Source organism: Lagopus muta, chromosome 4 (genome assembly GCF_023343835.1).
Source record: "Lagopus muta isolate bLagMut1 chromosome 4, bLagMut1 primary, whole genome shotgun sequence".
Classification (NCBI taxonomy): Eukaryota; Metazoa; Chordata; class Aves; order Galliformes; family Phasianidae; genus Lagopus; species Lagopus muta.
In genome coordinates, this window is record NC_064436.1 from 69,551,777 (window position 1) to 69,571,439 (window position 19,663).

General features: G+C 42.7%; 1 protein-coding gene across 7 annotated transcripts in view; it reads right to left on the minus strand.

Moving 5' to 3' along the window:
• Positions 1–2,684: 2,684 nt before the first annotated feature.
• ALMS1 (ALMS1 centrosome and basal body associated protein) overlaps positions 2,685–19,663 on the minus strand; it is a 49,445-nt gene continuing 32,466 nt past the window's right edge. For 4 of the 7 annotated variants that reach the window (XM_048943603.1, XM_048943602.1, XM_048943609.1 and 1 more), the window contains 9 exons: positions 19,328–19,498; positions 16,350–17,512; positions 12,801–12,903; positions 11,667–11,924; positions 10,366–10,610; positions 9,588–9,771; positions 9,328–9,391; positions 6,664–6,763; positions 2,685–3,184 (listed from right to left, as the gene is read on the minus strand). In XM_048943603.1, the coding sequence (XP_048799560.1) occupies positions 3,140–3,184; positions 6,664–6,763; positions 9,328–9,391; positions 9,588–9,771; positions 10,366–10,610; positions 11,667–11,924; positions 12,801–12,903; positions 16,350–17,512; positions 19,328–19,498 (2,333 nt within the window). In that variant the 3' untranslated portion in view covers positions 2,685–3,139. The remainder of the gene's footprint in view (positions 3,185–6,663; positions 6,764–9,327; positions 9,392–9,587; positions 9,772–10,365; positions 10,611–11,666; positions 11,925–12,800; positions 12,904–16,349; positions 17,513–19,327; positions 19,499–19,663) is intronic. The other 3 variants (XM_048943604.1, XM_048943605.1, XM_048943606.1) reach the window with 3 other exon arrangements.

Below are 19,663 nucleotides of genomic sequence, written 5' to 3' on the forward strand. Positions count from 1 at the left end.
CTCCACAGGGACACTTTGGTGAGGGTACAGTCCAACACCAAACATCAGGCGTTACATTAAATCAGCGATGAACATGGTAAATATGAACGATGACAGGATTAGATCAAAGCTGCTTTCAGTTTCTGGAGACAACTCAAAAGACAGCCATGCTGCTTTTACCTCCGTTTATGAGATAGCAGCTGAGATAACAGGACTGTTGGTAAGACTCAAATGTGTACTTGGCACCCACACAGTAACTGTTGCACGGGGTGGGTATGGCAAATGCTGATCAAAGAACGTTTCTGATTAACTAAGAACCAAAGCCTGCATCTCCAAGGTTCTAAAAAGCATAGTTTCACCCTCTTGAACTTCTGCAGCTTCTCAGAATTTACCCTAAATGTCTTTCTGTAGCAGTGGATTATAAGAGATGACTCCACTTTGGAATCAGCACAAGACAAGTACGATATCCTGAGTTTCTGGAAAGAAGTTTTCCCATTTTGGAACCGATGACTCTGACTGTCAACAGCTTCTATCCACAGATTTGTAAACACTAGATGCCTTTCATCCAGCACAAGCTTTATCTGACCTGATGACAACAAGGAGTTGAAAGTGGAAAGGACGTGAGTCATCTTCACTAGATCCACCACGAAGAAGCCATGAGAAGGACGGAGGATGGCGCAGTCCGAAGACTCAGCTCTTTGAACCTCACCATAGACTTCATTTTCTTAGCTTGTAGAGATGGCAGCTTCTCCCAGGTTTCACAGGTGCTTTCACTTCTGCAAAGCAAAGAGCACATTTCCCTTACAGTACTTCAGAAAGAGAATTAACATTGTGCAGCCCAAGACAAGCATAAGAAAACGTGACCTGAAGGCTGTGCCTGTATACTGAAGTGTGTCTGAATAGAAGACTTTAACAGAAGCAACCACTTCTCCCCCAGCAAAGGAAAAATGGTACAACAGGGGTTCCTCATTACTGTCAAATGAGGAAACAGCTCTTTCTCACTGAAGCTGACACGCTGCAGAACTCTAACAATACACAAAGTTATGGTGACCATTGGATTCTTATTGTTTTTTTTTCCTCATTTCACAGCAGCTTTTTGTTCTGTAAGGTTTTTCAATGCACAAAACACGAGGAGCAGTACTCCAACCTGTCGGAATGGATCACCTCCACCCTTCTTTGATCTGTATTTGATGGTTGACTTCTGCCCTGTTGTGAGGGAGCAACACACAGGCACACTACAGACGTATAAATAACCACCAGCTGTGTTATCCAAATGCAAGACGACTTCCAAGCCCATCCTGAGGCAGCAGCAGTGCCCTTAGAGTGCTTCCTTTCCTGTCAGCTGAAAGTTTAAAGTGTGTTTAAGAAGATAAGTGGCTTTATAAGAGCATCCAGTGAGGCAGCATCTCTCATGACTAACACAACTGCATTTCTTGTAGCAGGGAAAAAGCCTATTCATATGTTTATGAGGGAATCACAGGACAAGTCTTAGTACCAGCAATATTAGCATCTTCTGCTTCAGCATCTCAGCCCTGGAACAGCACTCAAAGACAAAGCAGCTTGCATCCAAAGAGAAGGTTGAGGAAGCAGCAAATAGGTTTAAAACAAAAAAAAAAAAAAGCAGATTTGGAAAACTGGAAAGGTGTAAGGACACAAGTCATTCTCAGAGCTCATTTACTGCAGCTACACATTTCTGTACCACATTTTTAACTGCAGGCTTCTAAGACCAAACCAGTCACACCCTTCCACCTGATTTGGTTTTGTGGTGGTTGGTTTTTTGCATGTTATTCTACTAAGCACAGCCAGACATATTCTCAGACTTTTATTTCCTTCTGTTAGAATGTAACAGCTGCTTTAACAGCCTGTGCTACCATCAGCACAGACCACAGCTTGAAAAATACTATGCCAAATCTTTGACTAGTGTAATTTAGTGGGGTGTACAGACCTTCAAGAGAATCACGTTATTTCCCATCATTTAAGATTTAATTCATTGCATCCTGATGTGAACTGCAGGGGTTAAGGCCACCCCTGCCTCAGCCAGGGGTGAAACAAGAAGTGCTGGTGAAACAAGAAGTTCTATGGGATTTGTAGAGGACTCAATGGGTCAAAAGATCTCAGTTGTGCCTCGCTTTATGCAGCATTTACTCTTGCAGCTATTCCTCAAACTAAATTGCTGTGAAGATTTTAAGTACACAAAACTGCACGGTATGAAAATAGGAAAGCACTGTTTGCAGGCCCAGGTGAGCAGAGGACACCTCAGGTGCCTTTTCCTGTTTATACATCAGGTTAACTCTTTTGTGATGCAAAATGAAGCGAAACTGAGACTTCAGGCCTACCACCAAGAACCACAACCTTTATTTTTCATCTTCTGCCACTGTGATGCTCATGAAGTGCATAACCAAGTATCCCAGTGGGTGCATGTTCACAGCCAAGCCTTAAAAACACCCAACACGATAAAAATAAAAACCTCAGATCAGATTCTCCTGGTTAATACAGAAAGATAACAAACCAAGCAAAAACTAAATGAAGTCATGACTCCTCCACTCTTTCAGGTACTAACAGCATCCAGTTTAAATAGCTGCCATAGAGATGCACAGTAAGTTCTTAAGATCTGTGTTGTGCAGAGCAGGAGGCAACTAAACAGCCTGGATTCTGAAGATGTTATCTGTAAGGACAGCAAAGACATTTCATGATTGCTAGAACAGTTGCTACAAATGGCTTCGTTATTTATTTATGGTTTGAGGGTTGGGTTTTTTTTTCAGTACAAAATATTACAAATAAGTTTGCTACATCGAGATAGGAAATAAAAAAATAAAAATAAATCCCTGTTAAAAGCTATTTAAAATACATATAAAACTGCTATTTCAATCACATAATTATAAATATATTATGAGCCGAGTACTTCCTAAAACTGTATTTGCTTTGGAAGTGCACACCACCACTACACACAGCCATCATGTATTTAAAAACCTGTCTTTTGCATCAAATCACTGATCTTTTGGTATCTTATAAATATGGCAAGATTGTATTAGTGCAGAAAGATGTAACTGGATTCCACAAAGCATGTGTTGCACCATATTTGCTGCCTTATCTATTTCACATCAATCTCTCTGCAGGTTTGCTAAGCACAGCACGCCTTTATTTGAAGAGGAGATCCTTATCAGTTCCAGGCTACCTTCCTCCCTAAGACACGGTTGGTGATTTTCTGAAAGACAAAAACAAAGTGGCACAGATCAGTTTCACCCTTCTAAAAAAATCACAAGCATAAATGTAGTGCTGATAAGAGTTCTGATCAGAACGTATCAGCAAGCAACACAACTCAAAGGAACAACTCTTTGCACAGCTAAAGCAGCCTCGCTGCTTCCCACTCAGCAATATGGACAACACAGGGTCATCCCTGTGCTGACTGCTGTGGAAGTGGTCAGAAAGAAGCCTGAAGTGCTGGAAAGCACCTTGACATTAGTTGATGAACATTACACCACGGAACAGTGCCCCTTAGTGCTGCAAATGCCAGGAGTTTACACCTCCCAGAACAAGCAGACACACTGATGAAAGAAAAACCATCAGTTTATTGAAGATGTCTCAGTTCTCCTTGGTTATAATCACACGAGATGTTGGAGCACTCCAGAAAAGCACTGCTAATGCTGACTGTTCTTCTCTGGCAGCACACAGCACACATGTATGAATTATACACACAGTATGCATGCTAATACAGTATATGTACATATATATTTATACATACAGAAAGCAAAGCCACTGATGTGAGTCTCAGTGTGGAATCTGTCCCCATGATCACAGCATGAAGCCTCTGAGCATTCCTTCCAGCTCTCAGTCCACTCTGCAATCTAATCAGCAAACTCAGCTAGCAATTAGATGCTATCTACCCTCTTTGCTTCACTTCCAGGAAGCAGCTACAAGACAAAGCAGAACCCTAACATGGTGCTGACAAGAGGGAAAATGTAGCCAAGGGGATGAAAAACAAACACTCAAAAAATACCACAGTGCAGCAACCAAGTGCAATTCAGTCTTATACCTCCAGAAACACACGCTTTTCTTTTGAGGCAGTGACACCTTGTGGTTCCTATATTACATTGACTTTAAAGGAAATGGCCCATTCACATAAAGAAGAGGAAAAAAAAAAAAATCTATCTGCTAAAAGGAAATTCTCAATGGAATTGAGAACAGGAGACATGCTGCCTCCAGGGAGCAGTGTGGCCCACATAACAGCAGCTGTTGCTCACACTGAAAACACAAAGCTTTGTTTTCTCCTACAGAAACTGCTGTGCACGTTTCCCTTTCACAGCACTGACAGGTGTAACTGTACCTGTAGACACTGGTGTGAGGGTTTCACTGGCAAGTGATTCTTTAGCAAGTATCTGTCCATATCCATACAGATGAGTGTGTGTAGACGTTTAATTCACCATATCCATACAGATGAGTGTGTGTAGATGTTTAATTCACCTCTTCCTTTCCCAAACATTACATATTCTTAACCTGTGAGCCCTGGATGACCTGCAGAAACAGCATGCACCTGGTACTGCTAGCTAATCCCATCCTCAGAGCCAGCTGGACTGCAATCCATGGGGTGTGCACCTGGTTTTAATTCTTACATGTCTGCTCTTTTATCACCAGTGACAATGCCCCAGAGCCATGTTATATCATGGCCAATATGCAGTGAATTTAGGATGTAAGTACATGTCATCATTATCACAGAGTTCAGCCACTGGTGCTGGGAGGAGAGAGTAAGCACTCAGTCACTGAGCAAAAGCTTGTGCAGCAGTCTAAGACAGCCCCATGTCCCCAGCTGTTTTGTTCCTGCTCTCTATATTAACATTTATGGTTAACCTCCTGAGCTGCACCCAGACCTGGAGTGGCTGTGGCACCAATACATCATTCCCCTGTCAAGACACCCAGTGCTTGCCTACCAAAACCCAAAGACAGAAGGACAACAAGTATCATTAGGACAGGCCACGCCACTGAGCATTGACCTGGGAGTCACCAATACCAGTCAACACCACACCTGCACACAAAGCTTGTGATGTGATTTTGTGTCTTCTGCTAGCTATGTAGTTGAGTCAGCAACTGCCTGCACTCATTAACCATAAGGCCACACCATACTGGGACCTGAGATTCTCAGACTAGGGGAAAAAATAAGTTCTGAGCACATTCAACATAGCATGTCCTTAAATGAGTGAAGCCTATCATGCAGTTTACTGCCTGCTTCCTGAGCTTTGCAGAAGGGTATTTTTTTATGGCATATGTCATACAGCAAGAACATTGAGGTTTAGGTTAAATATTAGGAGCAAGTTTTACACACAGAGGGTGGTGAGGCCCTGGAACAGGTTGCCCAAGGAGGCTGTGGATGCCCCATCCCTGCAGGCATTCAAAGCCAGGATGTGGCTCTGGGCAGCCTGGTCTGCTGGTTGGTGACCCTGCACACAGCAGGGGGTTGGAACCAGGTGAGCACTGTGGTCCTTTTCAACCCAGGCCATTCTGTGATTCTATGATAAGATGCATTAGGTCTGAGCATCAGTGCTTTCAACACTGTCTGTGTTTCTCACCTTTCAGTTTTTATTGTCTTAAGAGAAAGCAAAGCATGTGAATGCCCACAGCTGCTCAAAAAGCAATACACTGGTCAGCCAGAGATGCACTTCACAAAAGGGACTGATGGGTCTCTTCTGTTTTATCAGGATATTTATCACATCATTCACTGCATATAATTCCATATTTCTGTGCAACACATCAGATCAGATAATAAGGGGCACATATGGGAGGTGATAGGAACAGACATCTTTCTCATTGTGATTAATCCAGGACAGTCTTTCTGCCACAAACAAAACCTGAGCTTAACAGACAGACACAAAGCACCTGTTAATCAAATTGGACAGCCAAGGAGGAAGTGTTAACAGCAGCTGTTGGCTGGAACAGAAGCAGCTCCCTACAGGGAAGTCACCACTATGGCAAAACAAGACAGGATTCAGCAAAGCTCTACAGCAAAATCAGCCCCACCGATTCCTTCTCCTGCTCACCAAAATCCTGGAGCCCTCACCTCACCTTTGGGCTGTTGTTGGTTGTACTGTGAGTTTCTAGCACAGGAAAACAACCTGCTGGTCAAGTGTTTGTAGTTCAAAGGCAGTCACACCCATGCTGAGATAACAGCTTCTTTTGCAGCTTGCCAGCCACAGCTGATCCCAGGCCCATCAGTGCCAGCACAGCAGCACTGAGCTATCAGCCAAACAAATGCTTCATGGTGAAATCCACAGCCCTCAGAACTAACAGATCACCATCAGGACTGCCAATTCTTCACTGGAGGCAAATGAAGAATGACAACTAAGGGCTGCATTAAGCATGGCTGCAAAGTTCACTATGAATCCTGCAGGCTAAAGCCATCTACAGCGAGAGCGGCCACGAGTTAAACAGCAGCCTTCAACTCAAAGAGCTCTCTATGGAAAACCATTAAATATGCTCCACAACCTGCCTTGTTTCCACAACACTGCACATGGCCTTTTCTGCGTGCTTCCTACTTGGGCCCATGCTTCCTCATTATTTTTCTCTACACACATGTAAGAATGTGCAAATACCACAAAATGACTACAGTGCTGATGACCTCAAGGCCAAAAAAAAAAAATATATATATATATATTCTAATCTGTTTGAATATGAATACCTGACCAGAAGACCTACCATTTTGTACAGCTGTGCTTTCAGGCGATATGAGTTGTACTCAGATTTTCTTTTTTCTTCCTCTCGCTTCTTCTGCACCTCTGGCAGCTGCTCATAGATCCTTGGTGTAAATACAGACAGAAACAGTGACTTGGAAGGAAGGAACTTAATGATATAAAAAACACCACCTTTTTTTTCCCTTCACATTCTGTTAAAGGCTACTGGTCAGTCACATCAAAGGAAAACTTATTTGGGGGGTTTACCAGCGTCACACGCATGCAAAGTGTGGAATACACAGCAGTTGGGACACCAGAAATTCCCACATCCCACATCTCTTACAAGTAGCACCCTCCTAAAAACACTGTTTATAACACTGGAATGGCCATACAGCTGATCTGATCAGGCAGTTTTAATATCAGTGCAGAATAGCCTCATTGCTGTGAGACTGAGTAGCACACTTATCCATTGACAGCAACATCTCTGTGACAAGTGTAACTTGAATTAAGTTGTTCAGGCACCTTATCTGCCTTGTCTAAGTCAATGCTTTATCTTCTCCCCTGCTGAACTACTCCCACAGCAGAGACAAACAGCAAGGGATGCTCTGGAATCAAAATAAGGGTGGCTGGTGCTCATTGCAGTGCTACAGTAGGCTGTTTTTACATGCTGCCACCTAAAGGAGGGACCTGAGAGCTATAATGGAACAGCAGTGCTGACATTGCCTCCCTCGAATCTTCCTTTAAGATCATAGGGCTCAATTCATGACAGTGGTTGCCAAGGACCAGAAAGCTTCAAAAGAAGATTACGGCCTATTGGAGGTGGATCTGAACCACGTTCAAAAAATTCCAGTCTCATTATACCTAAAGATAGATGCTAGAACAGTCCCCTTACAAAATAATGACTTGATAATCAGCAAATAGGGGAAGGAAAAAGAAAGACCTTGTTACAATACTGCTGAGGTAACCTCTGAAAGCCTGCTTCATTCTTACGTCAATATGGTAACAACTTGCCATAATTACTGCTCACTTTGAATATTTTAAACACATCCGTGCCTTCCACTCTTATTATCTGAAAGTGCCTTCACACATTTCATTTTGAAGACTGCAAATGAAATGAGCCCACCATCCAGGAGAGAGCAGGGGGATCTCTGACAGCCCTGTAGGTCCCAACAGCAGAAAAATAGGTAATTTTTCAGACTGGCACGAGCAGTGATGGAGGCAAACGTGTCAGCTGGCACTGAGCTGCTTTTTAGGCAGTATGACTTGAGTGCCACTTCCATGTTTCAAAGGACAGAATAGAAGCCAGCAGGAAAACAAACTAACAGGAAGGTGTCAGACAAAACCACTAAATACATGGAATCGAGAAAGCAAGGAATCAGATTCAAATACTGACCAGAAAACATGAAGTGAATCACATTTGGATGCTTACTTTCCACCTCTGACATCTGTCTGTAGGGCAGCAGAGGGTGACAGGTCTATGTAAGTGCTACTGGAGGGGGGATTTGGAGTTTTACTTTACTACTACATCACCCTTCTCTAAAGCTTTCACCATCCCAAGACTCCCCTGAGTGAAAGATCAAGGTTTACCACTCACTGATTCATCCCCCCATAAAGATATTTAAAGCAAGAAGCAGACAAGTTGGCATTATGGGTCAATTCACTGAAAATTGTTTTCTTTAGCTCTAGCTAATTTACCATGAGAAATTCCATTTATTCCCTTGCAGAGAAAAAGCAACAGCTTCTGTACTCATTACAGGTAGGGATTTCAGAAGAATGGAATAAATTGTTTCTCAGATCCAACTGAGAGCTGGAGTATGACAGCAGTAAGAACAAAAAAATGCCACCAAGTGTGACTTGCCTGAATCAGTCTCCATAGAAATCCTGCTGATTTAGGTGTTACAAAACCAGGGTTTCTGAAAATAGCTGAGTTCAGACATATCAACCACAAGGTCCAAGTGACCTGAACCCAAACCCTTCCATTTCAACTGAAGCATGGAGGTGTGTTCCTGAAGGAGCTGGCATACTCACCATTTTTTGTCACCTCTCTATCAATGCCCTAAAAATACTGTTCAATGTCAAAGGTCATTCAAGTAAAACACCTTTTTTTCTTCCACCATATACAAAACAGGGTCTGTTTTATATATTGTGCATTCCAATGGATGGTTTGTTGAATCACTGTGTCATTTAGGTTGGAAAGGACCTCTGGAGGTCATTCAGTCCAATCTCCTGCTCAAAGCAGGACCAACTTCCAGGCTAGATTGAGTTGCTCAGGCCTCATCCTGTCACAACCTCTATTTCCAAGGATTGAGATTTTCCCATCTCTGTGAATCCAGCATTACATCACTCATCTCTCCCCTTAATGGAACACATTACTACTGTTGCTTATCCCACCATCACGTTTAAAACTACACACTCCAGCACCCTACATTTCATCTCCTTTTGGGATCCAGCACTTGGAAAGTTGTAGTGGTTGGACCCCAGATACTGCTACAGAATACTCAGGTTAAAAAATATATATATTTCAAAGTAGTTTTACTTCTAGGATTTTATAAATAGGTGTTTCCTGACTCTGATAAAGTGCCTTTTTCTTGAACTGTAAAAGCTGAGTCACCCCCAAGCCGTCCCCCCACCCTCTTTTCTTCCTCAGATGCAATTCATCCCTCTTTCCTCCTCATTTACTCAACCTTACCGTTTAGATCTTTGAACCATCTCACTCTTTGGAATTGCTCTTCTCTTTTCTTTAATCAGATAACCTAAATGGATAAGAAAATAGTGTGCAAGTCTGCTTACCACAAAGAAAACTGTTGTATCAACCTTATTCCTATATGGACTTTCTGGCTTTTTATACATAACATAAACGTAACACTGTTATTAAAAGCACACACATCCCTTAGAACGGGGAAATAAATTAATTCCTATAGGCCACCAGGAGAAGAAACACAGAGGTACCTCTGTCAGCCAGCACATGACTTGCATTCCTGTAGCCCTTCCTTTTCTCTGGAGGATTAAAAAGCTCTTCTGGTTCAGACTGCAGCACGCTCTGCATTCTCCTCTCCTCCATTAAAAGCTTCAGGTGCTTCACGCGCTCACCGGAGCGGGAGATGAAATCGGGGCGATGCACTGCAAGAGCCTCCTAGGATGGGAGGAGGAAACAAAATCTGAAGTGGCCACACAGCCTCCCTACAATCAGAATAATCAAAACAGCAGAACAGGAATAGATGCAACTGAATTTAAAGGAACCTCCCAAGTGCACCTGAACAGAAACTATCAATCTAATTTCACTTGTTGCAGATAACTGTTACAGAAATCTTTATGCACACTAAATACCTGTGGAAAAATACAGATGTATAGTGGTGACACTTGATTTGATCTGCAGTGTACACTATGTATGTACATGGATGAATATACATGCATACACTGCTTGCAATGCATGAGTTAAAGCCTATTTTTACTACACACTATGTACATCATACTATTATTTCTGCATGGCAGCAAGAATGACTTGACATCACCTCTCCTACATTCCCTCCATACTGCTCAATTCAAACAGATCATTATACTGTGCAAAGCCAGGCTGCCACAAGCAAACGAGGCTGATGACCTCTTTTTGCTTGGGTTCTAGTAAATACAAAGCAGTCAGGAAAAAGAAGGAAGAAGAGGAATAAAAAGTGCTTCCACAAGATTCAACATTAGTGCTGAAGTCACAGGGACCCCAGCATGCCTTTACCTGCAGCGTAAGCTTCACCAGTGGCTGGATGGGCCTGGTCTCAGCATCTCTTTCTGGAGCTGCAAGCTGAGTCACTTTGCTGCACTGCTGCTCTTGAAAGTTCTTCTCTCTCAGAGGCTCTCTCCAGGGCTTCGTGGTGGTGAAGGGTTCAAACCAAGATGAACCAGGACCAGGGATGGAATTGGAACAGTTTTCTTTCCTAGATTCAAACCTCAAATCCTCTGCTTGGACAAACCATGAAATCCCTGTTGAAGAAACCACAGAAGACAATGAAGATAAGCAAACAATACACATGCCCCTTTTCCATCCCCATCTGTAGCCTTTCATGCCCAAGACCTCAGCTAACACAATCCATGCCTAACACTGCAGTAAACACTCACTTCAGTTACTGCATTGATTTCAGTGTGACTTGGTGTCAGACGACTTTGGTGGTTTCAAAGAATTCCTTTGCCAAGCGTCAGTAAATCAGCAAACCTTTATGAAATAACCCTTCAGGAAATGTACAAAATGGCTTCCCACATTCATGCTCCTCTCTTTTTAGAAGGAATGCTTTATTTATCAGCAACTACACGCTTTTAAAGAGCCTATGTGCTGTCCTAAACCTTATGGCTTTTAATAGGTATTTTTCAAGAGCAAATAGTGTACATCTTGCAAATGTTGAATATGTATACAAGAACTCAATTACTCACAGTTAACATATATAATGGGATTAGAATACATCAGCTAGTACCCTGAGCAAATATTCTAAATTAAACTGGTATGATAGAGAATCATTTGTCCCTACAACAACGATGATGATTAAGGAAAATATTTTTGAAATATTTCATCATGGCACTGTGAAGATTGACAGGAAATATTAAAAAACAGGAAACTGCTCCACCAGCCCCAGAAAACTCACATTTCTAGTTGGAAGAGGCACACAAGTCCAGTTGAAGCACTACATACAAATTACAGCATCCAGTTACTCAGATCTTAACAGAACCTTCTATAATTTGAAAATCAAAATTAAGCATCTCTGTAATTCCTAACTTATTCATCTTTCCTTGCCTCCTTCATTGCTTTTTTGTCACCTTTATTGGTAAGGTTACTTCCAACAGCTTGGTTGAAAATGGCATCATAATAAACTCTCAGGAAGTTCACTTGGCATAGCAAGCTTCTCTGTTTAAGATCCACTCATTAAAAGCAGAATAAAGACTGACAGTGACTAATTTGTGCTCCAGCTAATCCTCCTCACACATCTTGAGGATTCCTGTTAAGACTTAGAGCTTTTCCACTCTGCAGAAAGTACATTTTGGACTGACCTTGTTGTGGTAAATGCAGTCTGCTCCTTTTTGTCCTTTTCTCCATGAAAAAACTGCCTGGCTGTCCCTTCTGCTTACCCTTGCTTCCTGCTGCCTGGTGATCTGTGACCATGCCATCTGACTCTCCAAAAATACCACCGACACGATGCCAGGGATCCCGCGGCCGTTGATTTGACTGGATGGATCTTGGGGTAGGGAAAGTCACACCAACATCTCGAGTGTTTTTCTTCGTTGCACCATTCACAATCTCCAAGTCTCCTGTAGTTCAAAATGAAGCAGTAATACCTTACTCTAAAGCAGCTACAAGTACTTCAGCAGCAACACCACAGCGCAGAGGGCGGCCTTCAATTCCTACTTTGAAGCTCAAGGGCCGCCTTCTTTACCTCCTGTCAAAAGGCAAAATCTTTTATATTTCCACTTTAAGTTTAGTGCAAGTCTACAGTTACTTAAGATTGTTACTATATGTAATAATCCAGGTATAATTGAAGAGGTGTGAACTTAGTCCCTCAGGTAAAACACTGAGTGTGTATACATACACACACACACATAGGGGTGTGGGAGCCAAACCAACTGTACTCCTTGCTGGGGACCTGAGCACAGGTCTGAAAAACCAACTTCCAACCTGTTGCTGAAAGACACAGTGGTAGGAATAAATACAGCTTTACATTCAGGCCAAGAGAACTGCAGTTTTTTCTGGACCTGATCAGGATGAGCTTAAATTTGAAATAGGATATAACATCCAAAATATTACTAAGAGGAATATGAAACCCTGCAGTTGCAAGCCTTCTGAAATAGCATATGCCCACAAAATACATTGTGTGAGCAACAGATGCCTTGCAGAGAAAACAACGTATTAAAAAAAAATAGAATTAGTCCACCTTTACAATTTAAATGGATAAGTTTAGGTTAACAAAGCATAACAGTGAGAGAGAGAGCTGGCTACTAGTGAAGCAGGCCAAAGGGCTCATTTTAATTAGAACATAGCATCATTCTCTAAGTGTTTGAAGTGAATTTAAAGAATGCTGCACGCTCATCCCCACCACAGGAAACTTAAACCAGATGTTGGCAAACTGTTTCCAAAGAGACAAAAAGAAGCCAGCACACAAGCTATGAGTTTGGAACCCAACAACTCACCTGCTTGGATACCTTTGTTTAACATCCGTGCGCGTCGCTTGTTGCTGAGAGCTGAGCTTGGTCCCCAGGAACCACTGCTTGTCAAAGCTTGATCCAATGCCTTCTAGAGTGGGAGAAAGAACAAACATGGAAGAGAGCAAACTCCTGAAAACAGAACTGAAATGAACAGAAAGTGGGGTTTAAACAGCAAGGAAGTTGTCATCGCTCTTTATTTACTGTACCTTGAGACTAGTATTGCTGGGGTTGGAGCTTCATGATCCTTGAGGTCCCTTCCAACCCTGGCCATTCTGTGATTATTAACAAGGTTTAACACAGGCTGATCAGTGTCACTTATTGCTGTGCCACATAACAGCCAGCCTTTGTCTCATCCTCGTGCACCAATATACTTCCAGAACCCTGTTCTAGTACAAAGAGTGGCACAGTGCCTGTAGGCAAGAGCTTGCTCGTGATTGCACTCTGTACAGTGCTGGGCATCCTCCAGTTCTCTCACCCAAAACTCAAGGATAAGTGTGGCAAATCAAGACAACCCCTTTGCTACAGCAAGATCTGTTGGCTGTACTTTCAGGACAGATCACAAAGTGCAAAGTATTTCTGCTGTGGGAAGAGGGAGAAGAACCATCTGAACTGAATCCTATATTCCCACCCTCTCAAACCAAAAGCCTTTAAAGGTTGTGGGACTGCTGCAGGGACAAGCTGTCTTGGAAAAGTAACATGCTGCTTTGCAAATTCACTGTGAACTCCAGTTCTGCAACACTGGAGTGACAGAGCCAAATCCTTTCAAAGCATGAGAAGTTCTCTCACCCTTATAATCCTCAGCACACCAGTTCTCCAGGCAGAGAAAACTGAGTCCAAGGAAAGCAAGAGGCATGGGGTTCACAGTAAGAGCACGGCTTAAGCACAATGCTAGTTTCAAGTCTTCAACATTCATACAAACAGGAGTTTCAGAAGGAAGTTTTTCAGCCAGAGGGTGGTGATGCACTGGAACAGGTTGCCCAAGGAGGCTGTGGATGCCCCATCCCTGCAGGCATTCAGGGCCAGGCTGGATGTGGCTCTGGGCAGCCTGGTCTGCTGGTTGGTGACCCTGCACATAGCAGGGGGTTGGAACTGGATGAGCATTGTGCTCCTTTTCAACCCAGGCCATTCTATATGATTCCAGCCACAAAGACAGTAAGCAGCAGGACTTTGTTACAATAAATTAGCTTCCATTTTACGATGTAACGTTACAGACATGTCAAATGGATTGCACTCTGCATTGCATCTGCTCTACGAGCTTCTTCGTTTATATAAAGCACAGAGAACGCTAATGCTTTATTAACAGCAATTAACTGATAGAGTTTCCCCAGGCTTCAAGCCCAGCGGCGCGGCACAGACCAATCTCTGCAACTTGGCTGAATTTCATTTTTAATTATGAAACAGATCTTCCTTTTTCTTTTTTTTTTTGCTTGCTCCTAGCAATTAGTATCCTATTAGCAACTCATAGCGCCAGCCACAATGGAAATGAACAGAGGCTTTTTAATTACCTTTTTATTGATCCTCTGCTATCATCCCTTCAATGCAACACAGTTTCAACGTTTAAAGGAGGCAATTTTTACTCTCCCACATGCTGACAAGGGCTGTTTTTTAGTTTCATAAAACTATTAGAGCTCTGATAGAGCACACCAGACAGACATAGGAGATACGCATCTCCTTTCAGAGAACGGATTGCAATGTGCTCTCAAAAGGGGAAGACACTGTGAAGTTAAAAATGAGATAACCCATTTACATGCACATGCATATCAGCCTGCAGAAATAAATGTAAGCAGCAATTTGGTACTGAATACTGACGTGCATGTTGCTATTTGGACTAGAAAACTCAGTGCAGTGCTTTCAAAGCCCTTCAGCAGTTATATAGCACAACCTTTAGCTTTGTACCTGCTACCAGATGGCAGCTCGAAGACTGTTTTAGAAATAAACAGAAACTGGAAGAGAGAAAAACCTTCTGGGATGGGTTCAGCATCTATAAATAAATATAAAAAAAAAAGCTGCAGTTGAGTTTGCCAGAAGCAGAGCTGACAATAGGAGCCCAAAAAAACAGAGCACTTGTCTGAAAGATTTGTACAGTAGTGTCTCTGGGAATAGGGCTCCTGCTATAAATAAGTTATCTGAACCACAGATACGTGAAACCAAAAATCATCTTGATTTCTGCAGCGTATCATTGAATCTACCTACACTTGGATTTTAAAACAAAGTTTGCGTTTTGCCATTGATTTTGTCTCATCCTTACTTGAGGTGGGTCACATCTCTTCACACACCACATCATCAGATCATAGAGACACAGAATGGCCTGGGTTGAAAAGGAGCACAATGAACATCTGGTTTCAACTCCCTGCTGTGTGCAGGGTCACCAACCAGCAGCCCAGGCGGCCCAGAGCCACATCCAGCCTGGCCTTGAATGCCTGCAGGCATGATAAAAGATACTGCCTTCAGAATCAATGCAACCTTAATCTCACTGTTCCCAGTCCTTTAATTCTCATTTAAGAATGACTGGAACCTGTTATCTCACAGGTGATTTTAGCAGCCAAAGATTACAGGCTGCTTTTAAAGTCCAACCAGGCACTGAATGATTAGTCTTAACACACGCAATGGAATAAAATCATATTTGAAACAATTCTTAGCCTTGAAAAATCCCATTTTCCCTCAGATGTCTATCCAATACCTTGACACAAGAGTTTTAGCTGTTGGTATACAGGAAAACTATATTTTTCCAGGAAATACATTACTAACAGAGGCATTATCACTTTCTTCTGTCAAAATATGAAGCAAGCTATTTCCTAGTCTCAGTATCAACATCCATTACAGAACACCAACACTTATTAATGCAATCATCAAATCCATAACAAGGGAGCGTATAAAGAGGAGGGGAAAGGGCTGTTTATGAGGTGGCTGGTGATAGGACAAGGGGGAATGGCTTCAAACTGAGACAGGGGAGGTTTAGGTTGGATATGAGGAGGAAGTTTTTCCCCCAGAGGGTGGTGATGCACTGGAACAGGTTGCCCAAGGAGGCTGTGGATGCCCCATCCCTGCAGGCATTCAAGGCCAGGCTGGATGTGGCTCTGGGCAGCCTGGGCTGCTGGTTGGTGACCTGCACACAGCAGGGGGTTGGAACTGGATGATCACTGTGCTCCTTTGCAACCCAGGCCATTCTATGAAGGTCCTCTTTCAGGAGAATTCATTTCCTCTAAGGGGCTACAGAAAAACCCAACCAAAGTCTTCTTTCCTCAGCTCTGTAACAGTTTTATGGCTGAGTTTTTGTCTAAAATGCTCAGGGCAAAGGCTTTCTTTTGATATGCTTAAACTGCCAAATGTTTTAGTGAGAAATATTGGTGACAGGTGGACAGATGGACTGGATGACCTTAGAGATCTTTTCTCTCCCTGGTGATTCCATAATTCTACCATACAAGCAACATTTTACAGGAAATTTTAAGTGATTCTCCAAACAACAAACTTTATTCCCGTGCAGTTTAAGAGCAGTTGTGAAGATGAGTCAAAATTGTCTTTTAGTGTACATACCTGGGTCTCTTTCTGTTTCCTGTGTCTCTCAGAAGTAACCTTTGGATGTTCTACACCCCTCGCTCCGCTGCCTTCCTCCTCCCACTTTTCAGAGCGGCTTTTCTGCTGGTGGATGGTACAATAAAGCTGGGAGAGTCTTGGTGACAGCTGCACTCTTCTGTGCCCAAAAGCCCTGACCAGTCTGGCAGTGTCAATGGTGGAAACAGAACTGCTCACCTCAGTCTGAGTCGTAGTTTCTATGTCCGTTTGTGTTACTGCATCTGATTCTGAGATGGTGGAACTGATTGTGGTGCAGAGTTCTTTACTAAGCCTTCTCTCTGAGCAAGTGTCACTAGAAGTGTCCAAATACTGCTGGTGTTCTGAAATTTCATTAGTGTGGCAGGGAACTTTCTCTCCTGACCTATTTTTCCTGAGCTCAACAAAGCTTCTTTCACGACAGCTGATACGTGGCCTCCCTTTAACACGTGCTGCATGGGGCTCCAAGGTACTTTCAGGCACGCTCTTCTCCAGCACTCTTGTTTTCTCCTGCTCTTTTACCTCTCTTGGTTTTTCAGAAGCATTCCTTTCTGGTTTTGCTGGTGTCAGTGTATACCTGATGGGGTTCTGAAGGACCCTGGCTAATCGATCGAGACGTTCAACAAGGCTCAGCTCACCTTTACGCCGAAAATCCTGCTGCTGGTACCTCTTCTGGCGCTCCAAAAACTGAACCCACAGCTCATCTAAGCTACCAGCAGAGTGGGTTCTCTGTCTCACAGGCAGGTCTTTAACTACATTCTCACAAAGGTGACTCGTTTGGCTACGAGCTGCCATTTGTTCTGCTTCTCTCCCGCCCCGCTGAAGCAACTCCTCTCTTGGGGTTTCATTACTCAAAGATGTATCGATGTTTAGATCCTCGTTCTTGCTGTGATCTGCTTCTGCAACGAGTGGGAAGAATTCACGGTCGCCATCTTTCTTCCGGTGGGCAGACAAAACACATCTCTGTCGATGTGCCTTCCTCCAATTCTGAAGGACAGTGCTGGAGGAAATTCCAGTGTGTCCCACACCAGAAGAGTCCTCCGAGAGCTCGCTGTGGGACAAGAGGGGCACTGGATGGTGGAGGTAGAACTGTGCAGACTTGAAGACTGACTGAGTGGTGTTCACTGACTTTAAATGATGACTTCCTTCTAGAAGAGAAGAAAACCCCTCAATTTTGGTCCTTTGCAGGGCAGCAAAGGGCAATTCTTAAACAGGGTCATTCTCATCCTAACACTCCCATTCTCAACTAACTTTTCTATCAATTGCAGTAAGGAATCCAAGAGAATCCTCACAGTAAGAGCACGGCTTAAGCACAATGCTAGTTTCAAGTCTTCAACATTCATACAAACAGGAGTTTCAGAAGGAAGTTTTTCAGCCAGAGGGTGGTGAGGCACTGTTACAGGTTGCCCAAGGAGGCTGTGGATGCCCCATCCCTGCAGGCATTCAAGGCCAGGCTGGATGTGGCTCTGGGCAGCCTGGTCTGCTGGTTGGTGACCCTGCACACAGCAGGGGATTGGAACTGGATGAGCACTGTGCTCCTTTGCAACCCAGGCCATGCTGTGATTCTATGATCCTCTTGACTAACGAGGTTAGACTTGGGAATATCATGCAGATTTTTGGCTATTTCTGTAGTTTTAACAACAAAACAGAAGGAATGCAAACATCCAAAAAATAAAACTAAGTTCATACAGATAAACTTTTTTAAAAAACAAATACATAACTTGCATAAATTTAAGCTCTAGACAAGCACTGTGGGTAGAGGTAATCTTTTATTAGACCTGCTAAAAATATAGTTGAAAGAGTCTGAAGATGTTAAAAATGCAGGTTTTTCCTTCAGAAAGCCTTCTGAAGCTTCCAGCTGTACTGTTTTAACAAAAGACCATTTCTACTTACAGCTCTTTTATTTACTTGTGTTTTGAGAATATCACTGCTACAGAAAAATCAAGTTAATTTTATATTAATAGCTGTGTTCCCCTCTCATTTCTATCCAGGCTGTTCAGACATTTATTGCTATTCCAACACAGTATTTTGTTTCCTGCTGCAGAAACTCATTTGGAAAGCTCCCTTCTATCCACACACTGCCCCTCCATTTCTACCACCATGACCCAAATGAATCATTTTCTCTTTTTGGGCTCCCCAGAAATAATGTGTGGGACTTTGCCTATAAGATTAACAACTCTGTCATTCAGAATCCATTATGCCATTCATCTGGTTCTAGTCCCATCCATCATTAACAGCCATAATTACACTGCCTTCTAGCAACCTGCTCACTCTGTTTAATTCAGCAAGTGCTGCTGCAAGCACTGGACTGTGCACAATAAGCACCTTCCCTTATAACTCACAGCTTTATCTAGAAGAGATGGCAATGAATATGCCATTTTCTTTTTACAGTTCTTTCTGTTCAGGAAGGATACAATTCACAAACTCAACCAAAAAAAAAACCCTCATCCCAACTCATTCATGGCAAAATTCAAAAACCACTGGATGAGATTCAGTAGAGAAGCGTTCATCAGGATTAATTTTAATTATTATCATGAGACACCACACAAAATTGTCATTTAGCTCAGTGTAATTTCATTTTGTCAGCGTTCCAGCAGCGCAAGCTTGCCTTAAAGTAGGCTGCTAGAGTATCAAAACTGACCTTCATCCCTCAGGAGCACCATTCAACAAGGTTAATGGAGGAAAAGAAGAAAGAGACAGTCAAATCCAATTAAAACTGAGTAAAATACAATTGTTACAGAGAAACACTGCGATCTTGTGATGTCACAAAGTATCTGTGAGAAGGAACAAAACTCCTATCCAATATACAGATACACTCCATGGGCTTTTATTTACCAAGGAATTTCTGTTGTGCATCCTTTCCATACTTAGCCCTTTAAAGAGTGCCAGCATAAGACCAAAAAAATCACATAGCTTTTATGTTCTTACTTTATATGTGTGAGAAGGCATGTTAGAAAAGCTACCTGGAGCACCTTCCTGGGCTGTCATTTGCTCTTCAGCCCAGGCAAGCTTGGGCTTGGCTCTCTTACAGCAGACTCCCTCTTTATGCTTGATAGCTGTAGTGCCTGGAGGCTTATCATCCTGTACACCAAGCACATCTGCTGGAAGCCCTGAGGGAAGAGCATCATTTGATCCTGCAGAAAAAAAGAGAGCAATAATTACAAGTAAAAAGAGGAAACAGGAAAAACAGAGACAAATCTTAGAGCAAAGTTGTCTGAAAGAAATCCTGTTACACAAGTATGAGTGCAACATCTTCAGAAATCAGCCATCGTGATACCTAGAGAGCAGTTCTAATAAAG